The following is a 16,635-nucleotide window of genomic DNA, read 5'->3' on the forward strand; positions in this document are numbered from 1 at the left end:
GTTTTTTATAAATTAAACAGCTTAGACTTTATGAATGAGTCCAGAAGTGTTCATTGGCTGGTTCAATTTCCCAACTGCAAAACGTTACTGGGCATTTTATGACCCTGTGACACAATCCCCGGCGCAGTCCGACCGAAAAAAAAAAGAGGAGTCGGTTTAGGAAAGGGAGGCCTCTGGGAGTCAACGTCGCGCTTTGCGCAAGGAAGCCGCAGGGTGAGTCAGGTTGGAGTTAGCCATTTCCTTTCTTCCCCTGACATTTCGGGCTGCCGGGCGCTGGGCGGGCAGACACCGAGGCTGGTGTTTGCGGCCTTCTACTCTTTCCCCGCATAGGCCTTGACTAACCAGCTGACAACCCCAACTCTCCAGAAGCCACAGAGAGAGAGACACAGAGAGAGAGAGAGAGAGAGAGACGACCTGGCGCCATAGCTAGGTCGGTCCCAGGCACATCTCCACGCTCGCCACTGAGCGCCCCTCGGGTTTCCAGGTGCGAACAAGAAGCTTCTTGCTTATCCCCAGACCCCTCCCCTTTAGGAAGGGCGCAGACAGCGTCTGTGTTTCCGTGGAAACCGGTCCTGCCATGATGTCACTTCCGCTGACCTGTCTGGACTCCAGACTGTTGGGAGGAAAAGAGGAAAACTGAGCCACAGCCACGACGGTGGATGCGAGCGTCTCCTGTCTGCGCATGCGCCCGCTCAGCGGCCTGCTTCTATTTATGTGGGGGATCCAACATGGCGGCTGCGGCGACCCTGGCGATGGCGGTGGAGCCCGTCAGAACATAGTGGCGGGGAAGGGGGCACAGTCCGCACTCACGGTGGCGTCGGCGGAGACGGCTGAGGGTGGTGGAGGGAAGAAAAGCTACAGAGAGCAAAAGGAAAGGCAGGCAGGCAAACAACTCGGCGTAGAACCGAGCGCCGGCTCGAGCGAAGGCAGAGGGCCAGAACAGTGGGGATGGCGGAGCCACGCAGAGTAGCGTTTATTAGCTTGTCACCGGTGAGGCGGCGCGAGGCCGAGTTCCCGGGGGCCGAACGCGAGCCCGAGTATCCTCGCGAGCCTCCCCGGCTGGAACCGCAGCAGTACCGCGAGCCAGCCCGGACGGAGCCGCCGGCCCCGCGGGAGGTTGCCCCCAGGTCGGACGCGCAGCCCCCGCCGCGGGAGAAGCCGCTCCCTCAGCGCGAGGTCAGCCGCGCCGAGCCGCCCATGTCGCTGCAGCGCGAGCCCCCGCGGCCCGAGCCGCCGCCGCCGCCGCTCCCGCAGTTGCACTTGCAGCCGCCCCCGCCGCGGGAGTCGACTTCCCGGGCCGAGCCGCAGCCGAGGCCGCCGAGGGAGACGGTGCGCCTGGAGCTGGTGCTCAAAGATCCCACCGACGAGAGCTGCGTGGAGTTCAGTTACCCGGAGCTGTTGCTGTGTGGAGAACAACGGGTACAGAAGATCCCTCCCTCATCCCCCAGACCCCGGGAGCCTCGAGACCAGACCCGTCCGCCTCCCCGCAGTGGTTTGCACCTTCCGATGCCCACCTTGCGCGTCTCGGGTCTCCGCAGAGGGTGCTGGAAGGGGCAGGGGCCGAGCGGGTGTGCTTTCCTCTGCTCCCCTGGGTTGGCCGAGGCTCCTACCCGCTCCACCGACCATCCTCCCCTACCCCCCGCATCCTGCTCTCGCTCCCGCTCCAAACGCTGTTCGGATCTGGCTTTCCCCTGCACCTTTCGAAACCTCAGGTTTCCTCTCTGCCTTCTACAAAAAAACCTGGGGCCCCTGCAAGTTGCGTTGTTGGGTTTTGCTTGCGGACCTCCAGCAGTCGTTTCGGTAGAAAGGAAAAGAAAACCTGGGGGACACGCCCCCCAGTGTGAAGCAGAGACATTGTGTAACCCCTCCAGGATCATCCTCACCTTCGTCGCTGTTGTTGTGGGCGCTGAGATGTGTTTCTGAGCGTGGGGTATTTTTCTTAATTGAAGGGGATTTAAAAGTAATCTAAACATTTTCAGACTAAGGATTCCACTTTAGGAATGAAGGATACCTGGGCTAGTTATCTGGTTCCTTATTTTTCTCTTTCATGTTGATATTGGTAAACCTTTTAAGCTTTGTTTTCTCTAGTGTTCATGCAGCAATTGAATGGGAGGGTGTCTCTCGTTTTATTTGGTGCTTACCATCATATTCTTATTTGAGTGTACATATCATTAGTTTATTGGTCCTAGTTGAAGGATATTGCACTTGGCCATTGTGATTTTTGGATGATGAAAATAATGTTAGCTTTGAATTTCTAAAAACTTTATTAAAAATACCTAGGTATGCCTTTGGTGGAACTGGTGAACAATGGAGATAGGAGAGGGGCTTGTTGGTAGCTGTAATTTTTATTGTTGGTTGGTGATCTTCAGAAGTCGGCTAGAAAGGGAAATGACGGGGTAAGAGTAATAAAAACAATTTCTTCTGTTGTTTAGAGACTATTCTGTTTATTAGGCTTTGGTTTAGCACCCGTCTAATGGACCCCAGAAGTCACTTGTTTTATTTTCATACTCGATTTTCTTTATAGTTGAAATGAATAACTTAGTTTAAAAATAGCATATTAAACAATGTCACTAGATTTTGTTTGTTGTAAAGCCAGCCAATCTTTTGATCATTATTTACAAATACTATTGTGTGATCAAATCATTACTAAATGTTTGCAACCAAAATGAATTGTTAAGGATAGAGATCATTTTGGTCATTTCCACACAACATTTTGTCCTCACTTTAGTGCCCCTGTTATTCATAAAGTGATCACATATTTTTCCTCCAAAGAATTTTGAGAATATTGGACTGAAGCATTTTTCCAAAAAATTGTGCTATATTTGATCTTCTAATCTAAAAAAGGCTTGCAGTTGTACTCCCTAATCTACTTCATAAATTATAGGTGATTATATTGGGGAAAAAATACATGATAATGACATTTACTGATTTCTCACTGTGTGCTAAACACAGTTCTAATTGTGGCTTGTGGAGTTTAGTCCAGCAGAACTGCATGAGAAAAAACCTTCATCCTCATTTTACAAAGAGGCGGCTGGTTCCCAGAGTGCTTATATTTCATCTTATTAGTACTTTTTCCCATATGCTAGTACCAGTTCTTAATAAAAACACAATTCTTACAATTAACTCATATAGTATAAATTTAGAAAGTCCTGCCCAATTGAACTGAAATAAGAATTATAGTAGAAATACAAAGACCTCTGTTATGATCTTTATGCTATAATATTCATGGGATGATAGACTAATAATAGATATGTATCTTTTAATTATGAAGTTGATTTTGACACCCTACCCTATTAATTTGATAATATCAGAACTAATAATTTCATGTACTAGGAGAAAGGTGAATAATTCATTTAATTTTTCTTTTACACTATCAATTTGTGGTGTATTAGTCTAGTTATCTTGTACATTCAGCCATATATCATTTGACATATTCCACTGAACCAAAATATCCATTGTTTATACATACAATGTGCCTTTGCAACAAATATTTGCCAGATTTTCCTATGATTATTCCCAGTGAACATATTTATTACATAAGGAAGTACAGAAAACACCTTTCTAAATGAAGTTGTCACATTTCCATGAAAGGAAATCCTGGGAAGAGAAACCAGGAAAAGGCAAAATGTAAGCAGTAGAATTAATCTGCAAAGAGATTCCCAGCTTTGGTTTTTCTTCCCCTCAGGAGGAGTCCAGTTTATTTGCAATGATGATGGAATATTTTCAAAATAGTTTTTAAATTTTGTGGTGATTTAGTAGCTAAGTCTTGTCCGACTATTTCGACCTCATGGATTGTAGCCTGCCAGGCTCCTCTGTCCATGGGATTCTCTAGGCAAGAATACTGGAGTGGGTTGCCATTTCCTCCAGGGTATCTTCCTGACCCAGGAATAGAACCCAGGTCTCCTGCATTGCAGGTAGATTCTTTACGTACTGAGCTATGAGGGAAGCCCTCATTTTACCTTATTGTAATTGAACAACATACTGTGTAGCAGGTTAAGAGCAGCAGGGGAAGGAAAAGAGATCTTGTAAAATTAAAAGAAGAAAACTTTCTGCAATATTGAGATAGCTATTACCCAGTAAGACTTTACTTGATAGATGTGTAAGTATAAAAAACCTGTTACATGTGAGTACAATCTGTACTGGGGTGAATTTAAAGCATCTTTCATAAATACACAACAGTAAAACCCCTATTAACTAAATGCAGTCAGGAATTTTTCTAAACTTACTCTTTATTTATAAGGGAAAACATAATCAAATGAGCAGGTGTTGGCAAAATACGGAAAACAAAACCCGCTCTAGTTGTCAGAACACAGATTACCTAAACCCTTAACCTTGTCTGCGGGAGTATTGATCCTGGTTGAGGTGGAGGCATTATAATCACCTCTATCCTGAAAGAGTAATTTGTTCACCTTTTCTGGCTCAGGGGAATTGATACACAAGAAATCCTTTTTTAACTCTTAGTAAACCAGAAAATCACTTAACCAGAAAACATCTTCCAATAAACATGATAAATTGAGCATTTTGTATAAAAATAAATGATTACAATGGTAATGTGATTATACTGTTCCCAGAGCACTCTGTTATTCCATTATTTGTCATACTGCATATTTTGGATAACATATATGAAACCTCTTCTGAAAATGGTGTTAATTAGTTAACATCAAAGGAAAGAATCGTATCAATTTTGCCTATGGGTTGATCGATTATTTTGGTATTTACTAATTATTAGGTCTTTTCACCCAAAAAGTGTAAAGCTTAGAGCCTTAATTTTGAAAGCGAGTCAGTTTCCTTAAATTTACTTTTATAGATTATCATGAGTAAATAAGTGATTTAATTTTGCTGCCCATATAAAAATCCACATATAAAATATTTGATAATGGTATGTAAGGTGATTCTTATTTAAAATATCTATTCGTGTGTTTATATTTGCTCATACAGAAATGGGTCAGGTCAGTAGTGAGATGTAGTATTTGGACTCCATCATGATATAAGGGAACAGTTTATAATGGCAAGGGTGGTTGTTTACTGTCTGTAACTCTAATCTCATGTTAAGGCTATCCCCTGAACATGCCTAGTGCTTCTTGTTCATTACCTTTCTGCTTGCTTGCTTGCTTTTTTTTTTCTTTCGTTTATGTTTTGTTTCTTTCCTTTCTTGTTTCATCACCTTTCTGCTGCTTTGTTTGCTTCAGGTCATATTTATATTTTCCTTTGATAACTCCTGTTGGGATAAAGGACTGTACATGTTATTTAATATAATAGATAATTTTCAAAATTGATTTAAAAGTTCCTTTAAGCTTTAAAATGTATCCTTTCATTCTAATGCCTCCTAAGTATGATGAATTGTTCTGTATTCATTCTGTCCGTATTTTTCGATTAATCATGTCTCAGCCTTTATAGCCAGGATGAAATATCTTGGTTTCAAAGTTCGCAAAATGTCATCCCTTCTATGTTTTTTCTTGACCTTCAGGGCAAATCTGTGTCTAATATTTCAGCTATATTGTACTTTCATTTTAATTACTGCTTGAAGATGGTAAGTCAGTTAAAGCATCTAGCCTTTTTTTCCCATGAACTTTCTAGTCAGTTCATAATTAGATAATATGTAGCTCCTTGTTTTGTTTTTTTTTGTATATTGAATTATATCTATCTATCTATATATATATATGAAGTATGTCTGTGAAATAGTAAGCTTGAGTAAAAGATGTGATGTGTCTTTTTGTTTATTTTGATCACTAGGTGGTAAATGCTGGATCCTGGCTGTATGTTTTGAACTATGCTTTATAGTAGATTTTAACTCTTCCTGCTAAAAGGAAGCCTTGATAATCTAATCTGTAGCTATTGAACTTTTCTGCCTTGTTTAGAAGTCGTATGAATTTCTTGAATGGATATTCATTGACAGGATGTAGGTGATACAGAGCTTGTCTATGCTTGGCCTCAGCAAAAAGCTATAGCAGCTATAGATATTCCAGTGCTAACTCAGGGCAGATGATCAAATGTTGATTGTAATAGACTTTTAAAAGCAAAAGAATTTCTGACCAAATTGGTTAATCTTTGTTGGGAAGTTATCAAAGTACAGTTATAGGTGTTTTTTTTTTTTTAACCTAATTTTCTTGGGTTTCTTTGACCTTTTTATTTTGGATAGGGTAACCATAGATCATTTTGTGACTGAAGACAGTTTGAATTGTTGAGTTTTTAATTGTTGAGAAACTTTAAAATGTGTAAGAGTCCATTAAAACTGCAAATATTTTTGCTATAAACCCACATTTCTTTCTAGTTTTTAAAAAATTTTTTAATTTTTTTTAAATTAAAATGGATTTTTCAAACCAAGTGTAGTTGATTTACAGTGTTAGTTTCTGTTTTAGTTACTTTTTAATGCTTCTAATTTATTTGTTAATATTTGGAAAAATTGACTCATTTACTAAATTTTAAAGATATAGTCAACTCTAATTGAAGTAATACTAATACTTCTATTTCTCTTACCATTCACTTTGAATCAGAAAAAGCCCGTTTACACAGAAGATCCGTTCAATGATGATCATCAAGAGAGGCAAGAGGTGGAAATATTGGCTAAGAAGTTTGAAATGAAATATGTGAGTATAATAAACTTCACTCAGGTAATTTTATCCTGTTGGCCTTTTTTTTTTTTTTTTCTTGTGACTGGTTGGTAGGGCTTATGACATCCATTGCTCACATTATCTTGTTCTAATAAATTGAACCCAGATAAATGGTTAGATGATCAAATAAAGATTCTGATAGGTTTGTGGTGGCTGTAGTAGTAACTGTCATTTCTTGTACTCCTTCTGGAGTCTAGGCAGTTTGCTTATCATTATCTGCAATCCTTGTAACAACACTGCAAGGTAAGTGACATTGACCACATTTATAGATGAGGAAACAGGTCTGAGCTTAAGGTTAAATAACTGATCTAAGGTCACATGTACTGATGGCAGAAATGAGACTGCATTTCCAGGTCTATTTTAGCTTAATCCTTTGCTCTTTCCACTGCCATTGAGAACACTGCTTTAATTCCTTTGGTATAGTAGTTCTTAAGCCTTCCTGCCTCTTAAGTGTTTAAGAGATTTTGAATGTGTGTCCTTCTAGGCCACTTACAGGATCAGTCAGAAGCAGCATGAAATTTCTTTATAAGTGCCTTGTCTACCTTAAAAATCCATGTGCATTTGATAAACTGTGCCACAATAGATTAGTTTGTTTTAATATAAAAATAAATTTGAATTTCCTGACTGTGAAGTTACTTACTATTATGCTCAATTTTTCTGGTGTAATTGACTTTGTTGGAAAATCCCTCCCATACCCTTCCCATGTTTATTCTGTGGCTTTAACTACCCCTGTTGCGTTGCTCAGACCTGATCCAAGAGAAGCAAGACCTTACCTCTCTTGTGGTTCCTCTGAGAGCACTGAAAAGTATCTCACAGAGATGGGATATCAGCTCACACTAGTCCTGTCATTTGTGTTATCTTCAAAATGCAGTTAGGGTGGCTATAGTAACTGTCATTTCTTGGTGATCTTGGTGAACACTTGTTGGGTCTTTGTGGTAATGAGGAAGCAGTTTGAGGGGAGGAAAATACATGAGAATGTTTTGAAATGTGGGTCAGGTTCTAGGTCATACTTTGCCAGCTGCTAATTGTATCCATTGGTGAGTTTATTTAACCTCTTTGTGCCAAAGTTTTCTTCCCTGTAAATTTGAGAAGTGCAGATTTTTCACACCCTTCTCTGGCTCTGTAGTCTGTGGCTGTATAATATCTTGAGGGGTGAACTGATGGAAAGAATAGCCAAAGTTGTTACACTGATTTGCAGTGTTAATTATAATGCAGTGTTCTCAGATTATAAATCCTGAAATAGCTATCCATAATTTTTCTACAAATTAATAAATACTTTGGTTAAATTTAGTGTTTTAATCAGCTAGTCCATTTTACATGGTTCAAATTCAAAAGTATGGAATGAAAAATCTTCCATTTATTCTCTTGTCCGCCCACCTAATCTCATTTTCAAGAGGCAAATAGTGTTCTTAAGTGTCCTTCCCAAAGATATTTTATGTGTATCTTTCTGTATACATTATTCCTTCCCCTGCCACCACCCTTTTACACATATTGCAGAATACATGATTCTGCTCTTTGCTTTTTTCATTTCCTATATCATGGAGATTTTTTTCCATATCCAGGCAAAGGGAGCTTTCTCTCTTTTTCAAAGCTACATGGTATTCCATTGTATGGAAATATCACAGTTTATTTAACTAGTCCCCCCACATAATTGCAAAATTGTTTCCAAAAATTTGCTTTTCTAATAGTGCTATAGTACATTTAGTAGCATGGCATTTCATACTTCTTCAAGTTTATCTGTAGAACAAATTCCTAGAAGGGGATTTTTTAGGTCAAAACATTTATGCATGTATATTTTTGGTATATACAGTATTATCAAATTAGGAGTTTCAATTATTAGTCTCTACTCCCTCCAACATTCTTATTAAAATGTTTTTTTCCCCCATGGGTTATAAAACCAAGGGTTACAATTGCCCTTTGGAAATGGAAGATTGCCAGCATATTCCTATAAGAAAGGAACCTCACAGTTTGCATTAGATCTTATTGGGGATCTTTTAGATAGTTCTTGGCATAGAAAAACCAGTGTCCAGAAGAAGCTGGTTGATGTGTAAAATTGTTTTATGTGATTAGGATATACTCAAGCACTGTCATTTTGCAAGGATAAAATGTTACTCTTGTTATCATTGAATTTAATGGACTATATTTCTTCTCTAGTTTTTTATTTTGACTGCTGACTCTTTTATTTCATTCTAAGTAGAGATTTAAAATATTCTGCCTCATCAAGGTTTTATGTACATAGATCTAAAAGCATGCCATGAATATCATAACAGTGAATGTTAAGTATGCATATTATTACAAGTTATTTGGAACCTTTTAAGAAAATCATCAGACTCTTAAGTGACCTGTGAGAAGATATCTTGTCCAGCTCTAGGCTCCAGGCTTCACAAAAGATTACTCTTAAACAGCAGAGATTTTTATTGGTGTTTAAAGACAATATATGCATATGTCTATATGTATATTTATATACATAACAATTGTTTATATAAGTACCATATGTATATTTATATTTTAACTAAAAGAAAATCTTTTAGATATTTGCAAAATGTTAACCCACCAAAGTTCGATTACTTTTTGTGCATATGACAAAAAGATGACTTATAAACCTTTTGAGGTTTATAAAACACAGATAAAACTTGTATCCCTAGCTACCTTTTCTTCTTACTTTTTTCCCCCTTTGTAATATAACTTAGATGTCCTTGTCATTATTTCTGAAAATCGCTTAAGGTTATTTCTGACCTTTTGTTTCTTGTAACAAGAGATGGAGATAATTTGTTAAATTCTGTATATAAATAATAAAATATTTGAGTATTTATTTTGGACATACAAAGAATCATGTTATTTGCCGCCTCCTGGAGAAACTTTAAAAATAATTGGGAAGACAAAACATATATGACACACAAATGCAGTGTCTGTGGGAATGAATGACTCTCCTTTGGGGACCTAAAATTGAGTAGAAGAGCCAGTCTCATTCTTGAAATTGGGAGGAATTTTGGACACTTGAATGGATCCTTTGAACCTCCTTTCCACCTTTTGTAGACTTACACTGGATGAGAGGCGGCAGTAGCAGCGGGTTGTATTGGAAGAACCCAGGGTTATGATTTAATGAAGCTGCATTCTAATCCTCCCTTTGCCATAACTAGCTGGGTTACCTTAGTGAAACCTCTTGGCTTTTTTGTGCTTTAGTATGTGTGAGGGGAAAGTAAGGTCTGCTTAGTCAACTTTATAACACAAAAGTTTTGTCAGCATAAGATGAAAAATAGATTGTTAATGTTTAAAATGTTTAAAGTGCTATCTAAATGCGAAATGCTGTTTAGTCACTTAAACATATCATTCTTTTCTCTGAAAAATAATTTATTTCAGGAAATAGCAAGTAACAGATTAATTTTGCAAAAAAAAGACATTAAAACACCAATATTTTTCTCTTTTAGGCAGATATATTAACCTGGCCTCCTGATTACCCAGAGGGCTAGACCTATGCAGAGAAAAACTTCATTGGATAAAACAGAAATAAAAGCTTATCATTCTTGTGGAGAGTTGCTTTATTCTGTACATGTCATAAATTCTTTGTACATAAACATCTGTATGGTTTTAACCTCTTAATTGACAACCCCACTGATTTTGATCTTTTCCTTCAGGCATTCTGTTCCATGTAGCCTTTATCTTTGGTCCTCCAATTACTTGTTACATATTCTTCTTAACTGTTGTGTCTTATTACAGACCACAACAGATTATTTGGAGCCCTTTAAGAAAAATTATTGGCCAACAGTGACTTGGGAGAAGATATCTTCTCCAAACTTAGGCTCTCACAAAAAGAGTACGGTTAAACAACAAATGGGGATATTATTCCCCTATAGTTTATACTGTCCTATAGTTATTTTAGTGTTTGAAATTCAGGAGTAGCAAATTCAGATGTCCTCAGTTGTGCACTGATCAATCAGTGAAGCAAGTCTGATGGACACTGGAAGTGGGGAATTCTTCCGAACAGGGGACAGACAGCACATGCCCTATCTAAAAGGGGACACTGCTGCTCCGTTCCAGCCTTTGTTAACTTTGCAGGAATTTGGCCTTAGGGTTGCCAAATCTTTCCATTTCTCCAAAGAATACTGAAATCTGCATTTTACTCTATTATTCTTACTTTTGAATGTTGGCTTCTAACTAAAACACCTCCTGGGCTAGCCAAAATATATCTGAGGGCCATATTTGGCTCTCAAGCTTTTGTTTGAGACCTTTGTGTACTTGGTTCACTGTTTTTTTTGTTTCCTAATACATTTAACTCATCAGTTCATCTACTTTTTACATTCTGCTCTTTCTCTTCTGTGAGCAGGGTGGCTGGTGGTACATATGGGAGCCTATACCATTTCTACTGTGATGAAGCATGTATTTGTATGAAGATTCAGAGAACCGGGCAAGCTAAACTCAGTTGGGGATTTCCAGATAAGGAGAAAAATATGATGCGTTGAGATGTGGCTGAGTCCAAGAGAGATGTTAGTGATAAATTCTGTGATTTGCTGGAAAGCCTGTGAGGCCAGTCTGTGGGCTTTTTGTGGTCTTTAGTATATATAGCTGTTACTTGTGCTGGAGAGGAATTCTGTGAAGGGGGAGCAGGTGACCACCTAAGGGAGAAGGGAAGGCTGCCTGTGGAGTATAGGATGCACTTTATCCTGCAGCCGTTGCTTGTGGATAGAAGGACTGAGACAGCTTTGGTAGGTGAAAAGCAGTGATAACAGAGATTATGGGGCGTATGGAACCCTGTATTGAATGATTGGTTTGTGTTTTTCCCCCATTCCATCCTATTTTTATTGTCTGTCATATTTCCTGCTACACTACCTGTCAAATAATGTGACAGTGTGTCAGTTCAGTTCAGTCGCTCAGTCATGTCCAACTGTTTGTGACTCTCACATCCATACATGACTACTGGAAAAACCATAGCCTTGACTTAGATGGACCTTTGTCAGCAAAGTAATGTCTCTGCTTTTTAATATGCTGTCTAGGTTGGTCATAACTTTTCTTCCAAGGAGCAAGCATCTTCTAGTTTCATGGCTGCAGTCACCATCTGTAGTGATTTTGGAGCCCAAGAAAATAAAGTCTGTCACTGTTCCCATTGTTTCCCCATCTATTTGCCATGAAGTGATGGGACCGGATGCCATACTTGTTTTTTGAATGTTGAGTTTTAAGCAGCTTCTTCACCCTCCTCTTTCACTTTCATCAAGAGGCTCTTCAGTTCCTCTTCGTTTATGACATAAGGGTGGTGTCATCTGCATATCTGAAGTTATTGATTTCTCCAGGCAATCTTGATTCCAGCTTGTGCTTCATCCATCCCGCCATTTTGCATGATGTACTCAGCATATAAGTTAAATAAGCAGGGTGACAATATACAGCCTTCACATACTGCTTTCCTAATTTGGAATCAGTCTGTTGTTCCATGTCCAGTTCTAACTGTTGCTTCTTCACCTGCATGCAGATTTCTCAGGAGGCAGGTCAGGTGCTCTGGTAGTCCCATCTCTTGAAGAATTTTCCACAGTATTCCCTCAGTAAGTGACAGTATGCATTCAGCATCAGTTGCTAAATTATTTTTTGGAAAAAGGGCAACATAAGTATTCAGCACTTACTTCTACCTAGAATATATCAAAATGGTTGTTGTACACTCATAATAAATACCTAAGTCCAAGTTTTAATATTTGACATTTGTCTTGTTGGTTATTGTAGGCAGGAAGTAGAAGACAGTTTAAAGAGACCACCATAACTTTCCTCATTCTCAGTCTTAAGGCTCCACATATTGAGGCTAAATATGTATAGTACTTTCCAGTTCAGTTTTTAGATATTTCTAGGTTGTGTATGTTTTTCTGAGGCCGTGTATACTCTAGATTAGAGCATGGAACGAAGTTTGGTTTGATGGGTATAGACTTGTTCTCTAAGCCTGCAAGGCCATAGGATGACATTTGGTTGGAAGGTTTGTTTTAGTGATTTCCCTCACTCTCTTACCCCAGCATCTTGAAAGATCATGCTGTCCTAGAACTGGATATAAATTCAATAATCTAAAGGAAAGTGCTCAACCCAATATCTGATACCTTGTAGTTAAAACTGTTTGAATCTCAATGACTCTCTAAACAGGAAGACATATATTCTGCCAGGCATTTATTAGCCTTTATAAAATCACATCTTGACTTTAAAATCTGCTTATTATACCACGTAGATTTTGAATCCCACCTCTGATGCTTTGATTTTGGACTTTCTGAACCATTAAGTAGCTTCATATTTATTTTAAAAGAGAGGATAGGGATAGATTTGATGGTGTAAAAGTTATGAGCAGTCTTATAAGTAAGGCATTTGATGAAGTAGAGTTAACACTTTTTAATAAAAAAAGTACATAAAAATTCATTCTTTTGGTATGGCTTTTAAAACTGATTTTGTTCAATTATGTTTTAAAAAATGGCAATATCTTGGCATAACTAATTTTCAATGAAATTGGCTTCTTCATAGTATATACTAAACTGAGTTGAAACGAAATATATTTTTCTACTTAAAATAATTATAAGTTGTTCAAAAAGTGTCCTCAAATGTGAGAATGATATAAGTGGATATCAGAAAGCATTTATTTGCCCTGTCTGGGAATTTTAAGGATTCTCTCTGCTCTTCATATTATTAGATCATCATCCACACTTGCTGAGGCATTCGAGCTTCCTTGAGAACTTCCTGGGTTGGTTTTCCTCTATTTGTTTTGGCCTTATACTAGATCTTGTCCCTAAGGATCAACTTGGTAGGACTTTGGGTAAAACAGTTTGGGCCAGCTTGTTAATACTACCACAAAATGAATTCTACTTACAAAGCACAAGTGTATTTAAGTTCTGTTGACCAGTAATAGTGTGGAACTGCAAATACAATAAAAATGTAAAATAGTAGCCTTTTAAAGCAGTCTGATGGGTGTGGTGTTTCAAAGGGCAAGAGAGAATTCTCCCCTCAAATAATAGTTTCTTTATTGCAGTTAACAATTCTAATTGCTTGCCATGACATGCCCTTTTAAGTCCTTGGCCTGTTTAAGCTAAATAAGTTCTCTTTATCGTCTTTAAATCCCATAGGAACAGTTGAGAATCAGCAGTTTTAGGGTATTTGGGAGGAAGGTTCTGAATCCATAAGTGGTGATTATAGAAATCTGAGTATACTGTTTCTGTGTTAAGTCAGCTCTTGACTGACTTTCCACTGACTTAAATCTCTACCCTTTTCTGTTGGTAGGTTAAGGAAATTAGTAAAGGTGGAAGATAAGGTTGTGATAGGGCTGCAACAACTATCTGTGTGACCAGGAGATATTTTCTTCTCAGTTATCAAATTGGAGTCTTGGTAGTGTCATGCTTCTGTCTTTCGTAGGTGATCAGTGAAAGTTGGTTATTCAGTTCAGTTCAGTTCAGTCGCTCAGTCCTGTCCGACTCTTTGCGACCCCATGAATCACAGCACGCCAGGCCTCCCTGTCCATCACCAACTCCCGGAGTTCACTCAGAGTCACATCCATCGAGTCAGTGATGCCATCCAGCCATCTCATCCTCTATCGTCCCCTTCGCCTCCTGCCCCCAATCCCTCCCAGCATCAGAGTCTTTTCCAATGAGTCAACTCTTTGCATGAGGTGGCCAAAGTACTGGAGTTTCAGCTTCAGCATCATTCCCTCTGAAGAAATCCCAGGGCTGATCTCCTTCAGAATGGACTGGTTGGATCTCCTTGCAGTCCAAGGGACTCTCAAGAGTCTTCTAGGGTTATTATAACTTGGAGGCAATAGGTGGTCCTGTAAGTTTGTTTTCCATTCTGGTGTTCCAGTATAATTGGGCTTCATTGGCTTGAAACACTGATTATTAAGTTAAGCAGGTACTAATGACTTGTAAGCCATTTCTTTCTGAGTCATGGTATGTGAACTAGTGCCCTCCAGGAATAGATACAAAGGGATTTCTTCGTATTAGATGTAGCAAAATTCAAAGGCTTTTTAAAATTTGGAAAATAAAATTTGCGTTGTTTTAAGATGCATTTACTATGTAAACTATAATATCAACAACTACAGGAGGCCAGACAATTTATCAGGTAAGGCTTTGGTGCTTCTGAGGAGTATTTTTGCTAAAGATACTGGACAAGAGAACAGCTCCAAATAGGCCTAGTAGGAAAGACATGATAATACAGTCCTTTGCCAATCTGTCTTGAGTTTCTTTAGGTGAATTTTAATATTTGTAGATTAAAAAAAAAAAGAAATTTCACTGGTGGCCTAGAGGTCAGGATTCTAGACTTTTCTTTGCTGTAGTTCTGGATTCAGACCCTGGTTGGGGAACTGAGATCCTGCAAGCCAAAGTCTTCCTTCATTGCTACTTCCAATTATATCCCTTCCACACTGGTAATATCCATGGTTATCCATATATAAAGCTATATATATAGCTATAGACGTATATTGTTGTTTTTCTTAAATGAAATCCTTCCGTTTGTATGATAGTTGAATAAACAACGTTATTTTTAATGTTGTCTCTGTGATTACCAGTTAGGTTGAGCACTTCCAGATACTTAGTGAACATCAGCATTACTTTTTCTGTGAATAGCCTGAACTATACATAACATTTGGTAAATTGTTCTTGTTACCTTCTATATTATTGAATAGTCTTCTACCACGTTGTTTTAAAATGGCTGTTCATATTGAATAGATTTGTCATATATAATTTATACCTTTATTATTGTTATGGTACTATAATATGAGCTTGGTAAAATCCTTATACTTCTAAGATCCTATTTTTAGAGGCATTTTAGTTTGATTAATACTATTAGGTAAAGCATTAGCCATTTTGGTTGCTGTCATTAACAAGTGTCACATTTACTTATTTAACCATTTTACTGAATATAATAGGGATTCAGAGCTATTCATAACAGCTATCATTTTCAGTGGTAATTACTGTTATCTTTGACTAGACTTAAATGTTCCTAAATCTCTCTACTTGTGCGTAAGTTACTGGACTTATGCATAAGTCTCATTGTGCTCATTAAAATAGAACCTATTTGTTTTTCAAGTTTTCCCTAGATAAATCTTTTATAGGCAACTAATTGTGCCTAGACAAAAAAATATATTAGGAGAGCAGAAAAACATCAGTGTGATTTTGAGTGGAAAACATCTAGGAGAAAAGGTTTACAACTTGGGCTAAGCTGTAAAGGGTGGGAGTATTCAGAGAGGTGTAAGAGATCATTCCAAATAAGAGGAAAGCATGAGGAAAGATAAGCTAGCATGTTTGGGAGGAGAGTGGGTATATAAACTAAATGGATTAAAGTGCTCAAGTGAAAAAAAAGTTGGAAAGGTAGTTTTGAGTTAGCATGTAGAAGGCATTTTGCCATATATTAATGCCATAGTGAGAGTTCTGGATTTATGTTGTAATAGGATGCTTCTGAAGTATTTTGAGCAAGGAAATGATACGAAATGATATTTTAGAAATGTTAGATGATATTAGGCAGGATGAATGGAGGATGAATATGAGGAAATAATATGACAAACCCAGGCAGCATATTAAAAAGCAGAGACGTTACTTTGCCGACAAAAGCTATGGTTTTTCCAGTAGTCATGTATGAATGTGAGAGTTGAACCACAAACAAAGCTGAGTGCTAAAGAATTGATGGTTTTGAACTATGTTGGAGAAGACTCTTGAGAGTCCCTTGGACTGCAAGGAGATTAAACCAGTCAATCCTAAAGGAAATCAGTTCTGAATATTCCATTGGAAGGACTGATGTTGACTGGTATTGACCATCTGGTGATGTCCATGTATAGAGTCTTCTCTTATGTTGTTGGAAGAGGGTGTTTGCTATGACCAGTACATTCTCTTGGCAAAACTCTTGTTAGCCTTTGGCCTACTTCATTTTGTACTTCAAGGTCAAACTTGACCGTTACTCCGGGTATCTCTTGACTTCCTACTTTTGCATTCCAGTCCCCTATAATGAAAAGGACATCTTTTTTGGGTGTTAGTTCTAGAAGACCTTATAGATCTTCATAGAACCATTCAACTTCAGCTTCTTCAGCTTT

At 38.4% G+C, this 16,635-nt stretch overlaps 1 protein-coding gene across 1 annotated transcript in view; it reads left to right on the forward strand.

Annotated features, from left to right (window-relative positions):
• The first annotated feature begins 606 nt into the window (after positions 1 to 606).
• Positions 607 to 16,635, forward strand: part of UBN2 (ubinuclein 2) — a 57,138-nt gene continuing 41,109 nt past the window's right edge. Inside the window, exons 1-2 of the mRNA XM_040259968.1 lie at positions 607 to 1,419; positions 6,495 to 6,587. Of these exons, the coding sequence (XP_040115902.1) occupies positions 949 to 1,419; positions 6,495 to 6,587 (564 nt within the window). The 5' untranslated portion in view covers positions 607 to 948. The remainder of the gene's footprint in view (positions 1,420 to 6,494; positions 6,588 to 16,635) is intronic.

This window comes from Oryx dammah, unplaced genomic scaffold, assembly GCF_014754425.2.
Source record: "Oryx dammah isolate SB20612 unplaced genomic scaffold, SCBI_Odam_1.1 HiC_scaffold_18, whole genome shotgun sequence".
NCBI classification, from domain to species: domain Eukaryota; kingdom Metazoa; phylum Chordata; class Mammalia; order Artiodactyla; family Bovidae; genus Oryx; species Oryx dammah.